At 30.7% G+C, this 10,103-nt stretch overlaps 1 protein-coding gene across 1 annotated transcript; it reads left to right on the top strand.

The window, feature by feature from the left end:
- Positions 1-2,144: 2,144 nt before the first annotated feature.
- LOC139888700 (uncharacterized) lies at positions 2,145-4,169 on the top strand. Its single transcript, XM_071871696.1, has 4 exons — positions 2,145-2,304; positions 2,349-2,452; positions 3,466-3,780; positions 3,822-4,169. Exons 1-4 carry the CDS (start codon positions 2,145-2,147, stop codon positions 4,167-4,169), a joined length of 927 nt encoding a protein of 308 aa, XP_071727797.1.
- Positions 4,170-10,103: the final 5,934 nt, after the last annotated feature.

The following is a 10,103-nucleotide window of genomic DNA, read 5'->3' as shown; positions in this document are numbered from 1 at the left end:
TAAACGTAATGCTTTAATTATTATGTTAATTCGATATGGTTGATGATTATGATAACCGAGTAAGATGGTGATGTTAGATGAAAGATAAGATGTTAGATGTTAGATAAGATGGTGATTATAGTAATAATTCAATGATGGTTCTTGTGAAGATGTTTAAGACGGGTTGTAAATAAATATTATGAACAACGATGATGAAATTCCTATGGGATCATTATGATACAGTGAAGAAGACGATAAAATGATGTTAATGGATATAAGATGATATAGTGAGTTGATCATCATGGTATAATAATATGAAAGATGATGATAATGGTTATAGGAGATTGTATTTTGAATGATGATGATGTTTATGATCATAAAGTTGTTATGATGATCGTATAACATAGATAATGATATTGGTATTATGATCATGGATAAGGAAGGACGAGAATACAGTGAGATATTAGATGATGATGATTTAGGTTAGGAAGTAATCAAATGATGAAGAAGAAGAAGAAGAAGAAGACAGTGGAGATGGGTTAAAAGGATCTAATCCGAGAATTAAATCAGAAAGCATCTGACAGAGAAATGGTTAGGACTGTTTTGGGTTAGCGGGACGTCGCGGGTTCAAACCCGGACTTGAGCATTTTTTTTAAGGGCTACTTCTTTGAGGTAGTTTACTTATTATTATTATTATTATTATTATTATTATTATTATTATTATTATTATTATTATTATTATTATTATTATTATTATTATTATTATTATTATTATTATTATTATTATTATTATTATTATTATTATTATTATTATTATTATTATTATTATTATTATTATTATTATTATTATTACTCTTATTATTATTATCATTAGTAGTAAAGTTATTATTATTATTAGTATTATTATTATCATTATTATTTTTATTATCATTATTATTATTATTTTTAACATTAATATTATTTTATCATGTAACTATTAGTTATATGAAACTATACTTAATACATATAATATAACTATATTTTTTTTAAAGTACATGAAATGAATACATTTATGAAACATACAAGTTATTAATATAAAATGATATCATTAATAAAGATATTTATATAAATTTGTTTGATTACAATTATATGTGTTAATATATATATATATATATATATATATATATATATATATATATATATATATATATATATATATATATATATATATATATATAAATGATATAGGTTCGTGAATCCGAGGCCAACCCTCCATTGTTCAATATCGTCATATGTATTTTTACTACAAAATACAGTATTGTGAGTTTCATTTGCCTTTTTACCCGTTATATTTTTGGGCTGAGAATACATGCAAAATTTTTATAAATATTTTACGAAATAGACACAAGTAATCGAAACTACATTATATGGTTGAATGATTGAAGCCGAATATGCCCCTTTTGCTTGGTAACCTAAGAATTAGTAAACCGATCTACTAATTGACGCGAATCTTAAAGATAGATCTATTGGGCCTAACGATGGATGTTGTTTTATATCATGTCCGATGGATGTCCCGGAATGATAGGGGATATTCTTATATGCATCTAGTTAATGTCAGTTACCAGGTGTTCACCATATGAATGATTTTTGTCTCTATGCATGGGACGCATATTTATGAGAACTGGAAATGAAATTCTTCTGGTCTATTAAAATGATGGAAATGATTATTTATGTTAAACTAATGAACTCACCAACCTTTTGGTTGACACTTTAAAGCATGTTTATTCTCAGGTATGAAAGAAATCTTCCGCTGTGCATTTGCTCATTTTAGAGATATTACTTGGAGTCATTCATGACATATTTCGAAAGACGTTGCATTCGAGTCGTTGAGTTCATCAAGATTATTATTAAGTCAATTATAGTTGGATATATTATGAAATGGTATGCATGCCGTCAACATTCGATGTAATGAAAGTTTGTCTTTTAAAAATGAATGCAATGTTTGTAAAATGTATCATATAGAGGTCAAGTACCTCGCGATGTAACCAAATGTTATTGTATTCGTTCTTATGAATTAGGACGGGTCTTTACAATAGATAAGCCCATTAAGGCGTTTAATGTATCTATATTTATACATATCTGTATTTTGTATATTGATAATAAGAAAAGACACTTCATTTCATAACATGGTATCAAAACTGTTCATCAAAAAAAAAAAACTGTCCACAAATGATTATAGACAAGAAAGAAACATTAGTTCTCTTGGTGCAAAACTGGATAGGCTTCCTACAAGGCTAAACATTAGTTATCGTGGAATAGAGATCAAAGCAATTGGATGTCCTCGATGTTCGTATGGTATTGAAACATTAGAGCAAGGTTTTTTTGTGTAGTTCGTCTGCTGATGTTTGGGGCAAGGTTCGGATTTGGTTGGATTGTGGCTTGCCTTCGTAAGCGATCTGGGTTGATTGGAAGATTTGGATCACTGCATGGAATGGTTCTTTAAAATCGCGAGACAAGGTTTATGTTATAGTTGGGTCTAGCATCTTGCTAGTTTCAATTTTTCAATATAATCCCCATAAGTTAAAAAAAAAAAATGATAGCAAGGGAGAAAACCTAGTTGCAGTTTGATATAGATTGTAAAATTTGTAAAATTATTATGAAAATATTGTCACTATGTCATCATCGATATGACTATAATGTTGGCTAATAGGGTTTGAATGTCCGGATAAACCTTTGAATCGTGTAGTCACTTTCGCGATAAAGTATTTCGACCCTATACATATATTGCCTTAGGGTTACACGAAATCTTTATTCGAGATAAGGCAAAGCCACAACTCCAATATAGGCAATTAAAATTGGAAGTCAAGAACATAGAGGTTTTTGTATATTATGAATGTTCAAAATTCCATCATCATGAAAATGAGACATAATCTTTATTTATAGAGCATGAAAAGTTACCATGAAAAGATGTATCTTCTGGTATAAAAGTTTCCATGAAAAGTCATACCTTTTGGATAAAAAGGCAAGACATCATTTCATTAGAAGTTCACACCATTTCATGATTAGTTATGTCTTTTGGCCAAAAAGACATCAACTAACAAACGCAACCTTTCAATTAGATGACTCTAGTTAGCATAAACAATTGTGTACTCCACACTCTCCTAACTTGTTATAAAGCTAACTCGAAATCCATTTGTCTCAAGTAAATCACCTTATCACACAAAATGACTGATGACACTAAAATCACCAACATATAAGCTCATGTTTTATGATTTTAATGAATATTAATAAAAGACCAGGCTTAGTCGCATAAAATTGAAGATTGATAAGTTTGATAATTAAAGAACTAAATTTTTGAATGAAGTGGAGAACTATCAATAATTATATCTTTTTAAAGCCTCTTTATGTAATTGTCTTATTACAATAACGTAACCATTTATATAGTGAGCCTTTTTTTTCGAGACAATCCTTGATCGTTATGCTTTTTAATAGAAACTATACCTATAGATAGATTATTACAAAGGGGCCTCTGTTGGACATAGGAATGTAGATTTGACTCATTTGCAATACACTAATGATGCTCTATTTTTCGGGGAGTGGTCCAGAACAGACATTGAAAATCTGATTGATTTAGTTACCTGTTTCGGTGAGGTAAGTGGGCTGAAAATCAACTTTGTAAAAAGTATATTTTATGGCGTAAATGTGGCACAAGAGGATGTAACAACAATGGCGCACATGTTTCACTGTTCAGCGGGGTCTTTTCCTTTCGAATACCTGGGTATTCCGATTGGTCTCCATATGAATAAATCAGTGCTTGGGAGGGTATAATAAATAAATTCACATTAAAACTAAATTCTTGAAAGGCAAGGTTGTTGTCGGTTGGAGGTAGACTCACCCTCACCAAATCGGTTTTGGGTAGTTTACCTCTATATTTTTTGTCACTCTTTAAAGCTTCTAGTGGTGTGGTTAAGTTGCTTGAATCTATTCGGAGAAAGTTTATGTGGAATGCAAGAAATAATAACTCTATTACATGGGTAAAGTGGAATCAAGCTCTTGATTCCAAAAAATTAGGCGGCCTTGGAATCGGTAGCATTCAAGCAAAAAATCTGAGTTTATTAGCAAAATGGTGGTGGAGATTGAAAACGGAAAGAAACTTCTTATGGGCGAATACAATCAAATCGATATATGGAGAAGATGGAGGTTTCGCGTAGTGTTGGGAGTGGTGTTTCCACATCTTTCTGGAAAGATGTCTGGTTTGATGGAAAATCGTGTGTACTTTTAACAATTCAGAATAACGCAGCGAATAGTTAAAATAATAATCTTTTATTATTTTATGAACAAAATTTTACAAGATTAAATATTCACTTATTTAATGAAACATGCACACGATTAATCTTTCCCAACGATCCAGTTACACCATAATAATTATCATGAATATAAAACAAAAGAGGAGTTAACGATATACCTTTCTTGGAGAAATTGATGAGACGGAGAGAAACTTATGATCAAAAGTATGACCGTCTCTTTGGATAGTCCACACTACACTTCAAACGACTGTCAATGGATGCTAGTCCAAACCCAAGTAACAATTAATCAACCTTTGATTAATCTAATGAAAACAAATGATTACTCCGTAAAGTTATCTTTTATTATCGAAAACAACCAAAAGAAGCTTGATAGTGTTTTGCTCTCATGAAGAAATATTGATGGTAAAAATTGTCGAAAGATATATGCTGGAGGTGTCTATATATATACATATTATTGCATATTGCACATTGCACATTGCAAATATTATATTATATTGACAAGTTGCCTAATGTATTTATTATTTTATTTCTTGGCCCCACCAAGATTTATTAAATCATAACTTTATGAAATCAAATTTCCATATTAGTTAAACGTAACGATCAAACGAGATTTACTTTTGTTCATAATAAGATACAGAATATATTATAAGTAAAGTGAAAATCCTTTCTAATTTATTCTCAACTTGTTTTGTTACTTGAACAATATATATACATCATATATATATATTTCATTTGACGTCTAGGTGTATATATGTGTGATCCCGAAGGCTCAAATGAATTTAGCCATATAGTTGTATGTTGTATCTTGCACATTAATCCTACAGACTCCCACTTGTGCATTGTACAACACCAAGTAACTATAAAAACAATGGATACCATCTAGCAACAGGTCATTGTCCCTAAATTCATGTGAAGGTAGTTTCTCAGAACTGTTTATAGTAAGTGTTAAATGTCATTCGTCCTTTTGTTTCAGATACTTTAGTTAAACTTGAGATATGGATCATCGGTCATTCTCATTTGTTTAACAATTTTGTTTCTCGATCTTAAAACCGAATTAGATCACCAAATTAATTAAGTATCATCATAATTACATCTGGGTGCGGCCACACAAATATCTTATTCATTCATCGAGGAGTTCAAAAAGTATCTAACTCCAAACATTTTAGAGGAACAAATCCTATATTGCATACACGTGTCTATCACGAGCTTTACATTATACCCAATAATGGTCTTTATAACAGCCTTATTCTGGACAGTGTTTAACCATATCAAAGTACAATGCTACACTCATCAAGATGGGCGTGCATCTCAAGTCTAAGGACACAAAGACATAATCACTAAAAGATTCACTATTGACTACGATCCATGTAGTGACATCTCATGGTTGGGACATTCCAAGATTCATCATCAATGAATACATATGAATTTTGGTCTCAACAAGTTAACTATTCATCATTAATGAATATAACCAAAATTTCACATTAATCTTAATTCATGTTATTCCCATAACATGACCGATTATGGAGATTTTGAATAATTAACAATTATTCATGGATTAAAATGCTAATATAGAACACAATGATATAAATGAAAACGATCATACCAACTATATATCAATTCATTAATATAAAACTGTTTAATGTTCCAAAAATATCCAAATACTAAATTACAAATGAAAAAGATCAGCAGCATAACGAAGTCCAGTATTACTAGAATGATCATCATGCTTGTTTTGCATCATGTGCTTCATGAACGGGTCAGCCACATTATCATTTGTATGAACCTTTAAGAATACTAATATCATTCCTCTTAATGACTTAATGAATGTAGTCAAACTTTTGAAGAATGTGCCAGATACTTTTATATACATGTGATTCTTTCAAAAGTATATTAACACTCGAACTATCACAGTACATATTATAGAAGATTAAATATTGTGTACTACTCTGAGTATAACAACAAACTTCCTTATCCAGACAGCTTTCTGAGCAGCTTCTCAGTCAACAATGTATTCTTCTTTTGTTGTAGGTTGTTCAATAGTGCTCTGCCTAGAGCTCTTCCAATCAACTGTCTTGCCCATCATGACAAAGAAATAACGTGACTGGATCGAGAATCATCTTGATCAGTTTGGAAACTAGAATTAGTATAAAACTTAATACTTAACTCTTCTTCCAAACCACCGTAAACCAAGAACATATCATTAGTACTCTGCAAATACTAAAGAATATTCTTAACAACAATCCAATGTACTTCATCTGGATTATGTTGACAATGACTCGTCAAACTCAAAACTAACGAAACATCGAGTATAGTACATATCATGGCATACATAATGGATCATATAGCTGATGTGTTGCGAGGTGTATACGAAATATCTTATATTTTACTAGGAAATACTATTAAATACGATACAATTTTACACAAGTTATTTATTTATTTATAAAGTGGATATACCTAAACCTTGCTACAACACTTTTAGGCAGTGTACCTAATCGTACGGTAGTGTAGTTTTTAGTAAGTCCGGTTCGTTCCACAGGGAGCTAGCCAAGTTTAACGCTATATTTTTAACAACTATATTTATATAAAATATATATAATTATATATAGTAATATTATTATAAAAGGGGGTTTTTACCGTTTAATGACCGGTTTGTCGATTTTATATTTTAAGCGTAAAGATAAATGACGATAATATAAATGACAAAATTTAAATTGTGATCAAGTAAATTGCAGTAATTAAAATGACAGTAAATAAAGGTACGATGAAATATGAAATAAAAGTATTATGCTTATTTAAACTTCCGTAATCATGATGTTTGACGTTTTGATTTTAATTAATTGTTGCCCGGGTCAATTGTCCTTTGTCCTGGATTATTTGATACCTATTTGATTTTTTGTCCATAATAGTCCATCGGTCATAATTATAAAATGCTCGTCAAATTAACCTTATTCTCGAAGTCAAATATTCCAACTAATTAGGGATTCGAGCTGTAATAAGGTTTTAATACTTTGTTAATAATTACAGCAGGTTATCGACTGCGTGTAATCCAAGGTTTTAATACTTTGTTAACAATTACACCAATTATCCTTGTATGTAATCCACCCCTGTTTTAATAAGATGTGAATATGAATATTAATTTACCCACTTGATGAGAATGAATAATCAATAACCCAACCCGAATAATTAATTAAATGATCGTAACAGATGTCGTATAAACGTCACTAAATAGGACATACATAATCATTTTAATAATTATTAGATTAACTAATTTGAAGATAAGTTCGACAGGTTCCAATGAGTTGTTGCTCAATTAGACAATACCCCTTATCTATTAATAGTCATAGCTCAATGTCCACAAGTGTCGGTCTTTTGTCCAAACCTTAATTATGGTACAAAATCTAATAACCCCGTCTTAATATTTAGTCTAACATCACGATTACTTTGGCTCAAATAAGCATAATAATAACTTAGTTATGAGACATTAATTTAAAAAGGAAAAACATAGCTTACAGTGGTGATTAATCGCGTAGCGTTGCACGAACAGAATTTCGACTTAAAACCCGTAAAACATTTCTTACAATAACCCAATTATTATTAAACTTAAATTAAAATTAAAATTATAAATATATATATATATATATATATATATATATATATATATATATATATATATATATATATATATATATATATATATATATATATATATATATATATATATATATATATATATATGTTACAGATGAAGAGAAGAGAAAAAGATATATCAAATACATCGAATTCGCTGGCTTTTATAGATGTGGCCTCATAATTGAAGCCATGCGATCGCATGGAAATGCTTCTTCCAGGCCATGCGATCACATGGCCAGCTGGATCCAGGTCAATCTCTTTTGTTTCTAGCTTGTCGACGTTTTATTTAAATATATATAATATATAAATAATTTATATAATTATTTAAATATTATATTATATTCTTGTGCATAGTAGACTTGTAATTTTTAGTCCGATGCGTCGTTCGTTGATAGTTGCCTCAGGTCCCGGTTCCGGATTTTCGAACGCCCTTGCGTACTATTTAATATCTTGTACTTTGCGTTTTGCGGCTTGTACTCTTATCATTTTTGGACGTTTCTTATCAATAAATTGAACCACTTGGATTGTACTTTGTACCTTTGAGCTTTTTGGTCATTTGTGTCTTAAAATCGTCGTTTTCTTCTTTTGTCTTCGCACTTATTTATTTAAACGAATATTACATAAAAATAGAACAATTGCAACTAAAAGCTTTACATATTGGAAGGATATTGTGCCTAAATATATGTTCATTTGGAGCACTATCAAATATCCCCACACTTGAGCGTTGCTTGTCCTCAAGCAATACAGAACTTAAAATAAAATCACACTTCACTTGAATCACTTTTTTATTCTCACACTTTATACATCAGCGATTTTGATACGGTGGTATAAACAATGATAGTAACGATGTGGTTTACAGTCCCACATGACTTATAAAATTTAGATCCTTAAGGAAATTGGATCTTTATGAAAACATTCGATCTTTTGAAAAATTCATTCTAGATTTTACCCTAGATAAGTTTTCTAGAATAACCCTTCACCGGTGTTTGCAAAATGTTTGTGGGTTTTGTGGGTTTCAGATTTGAAAATTTTAGCTCAAAACTTATGGTTTTGTGTCACCCACTTGCTAATCCTTGTATTAGGAAAGCACACGTCCAGTATACTTGTTCCGTATATTACCTTTCGGTAAACTACCGTCCGGTTGTAAAGGAAAGCGTTGAACAAGCAACTGTTAAGGCAATGTCTAATGACATGCAAATGTTCATGGTCTAAAACGTGTCGGATGCAATTACTATCCTTTGTAGGAGCAATAGTAAAGATCACCCTATAATTTTTCGGTCTGGCACAAGGTCCTGTCTTTGACCATGCTATGCAACCACCGTTCTTACGGTTGACACCCGATTTGGTTCAGGTGACCTAATGAATTCTAGGTGAATTCCTAGGATTTTACATTCAATGGTAATGAACGCATTGAAAATAGGTTTTCAGAAAACAAATCTGTTTTAATTTGATCAAAATATTTTCTCGTTCAAGCTCGAGTTTAGATATCATTGAATTCCATGAGTTTGTAATTCTCAATCTTTAAAGTCAATCTCAAGGATTGAGTAATATCAGGCTTAAAAGCTAATTTTTAATCTTTAAGGAGATTATCCTTTCTGGGAGTCTGATTCATTAGTCTTATCAAGCTAATTTGCACGGCGCCCTCCCCATTTTACGAGACAGATCCTCTCATGGTTAGGATAAGTCTGACCACTTGGCGACCCTGTTTGATGCTGAGGTCCGTGGATTTCCTGCTGATTTTAAAGATGACTTTTCTAGATTTTTCGTCAACCTACAGCTGGTCTGGACGACAACTTCCTGACCTAAATCAAGAAGCGCGTGTCTTTTTCGAAAGACTTTACTTCCTTTTAATGATTGAATTGATTCATCGTGCAGATCCATCTTTCTTTTAAATATATTACAGTAAATTAGGTAAAACTGATTAAAATCGTCCAAAACAAAAGTGCCTGTAATAATCTTGTACAAACATATGTGATATGTGTTTTAAATAACTTGGTAAATTCTTCCCACACTTAGCTTTTATTTATTTATTTTCTTTGCCTTTTTATTCTCCTCTATTCTATTTTAAATGAATTCTAACATTTTGGGTTGTTTCTCCATTTATGTTCTCTCCGAGGTAACAATAATTTCGGTAATAAAACCTAGTTTTATCGTTCATAAATATGTATAAACATGATTTTGAATTCATTTAGTTGAAAATTTTTCAAA

This window comes from Rutidosis leptorrhynchoides, chromosome 1 (assembly GCF_046630445.1).
Source record: "Rutidosis leptorrhynchoides isolate AG116_Rl617_1_P2 chromosome 1, CSIRO_AGI_Rlap_v1, whole genome shotgun sequence".
Taxonomy (NCBI): domain Eukaryota; kingdom Viridiplantae; phylum Streptophyta; class Magnoliopsida; order Asterales; family Asteraceae; genus Rutidosis; species Rutidosis leptorrhynchoides.
The sequence above is the reverse complement of the archived record's forward strand: the minus strand, read 5'-3'. Positions and strand labels throughout refer to the sequence as shown.

Coding starts and splice junctions, on each gene's coding strand:
- LOC139888700 (XM_071871696.1), top strand. CDS start 2,145: ATGGTATCAAAACTGTTCATCAAAAAAAAAAAACTGTCCACAAATGAT. Junction 2,305..2,348: donor AGCAATTGGATGTCCTCGAT/GTTCGTATGGTA, acceptor TTTTTTGTGTAG/TTCGTCTGCTGATGTTTGGG. Junction 3,781..3,821: donor ATAAATCAGTGCTTGGGAGG/GTATAATAAATA, acceptor AATTCTTGAAAG/GCAAGGTTGTTGTCGGTTGG.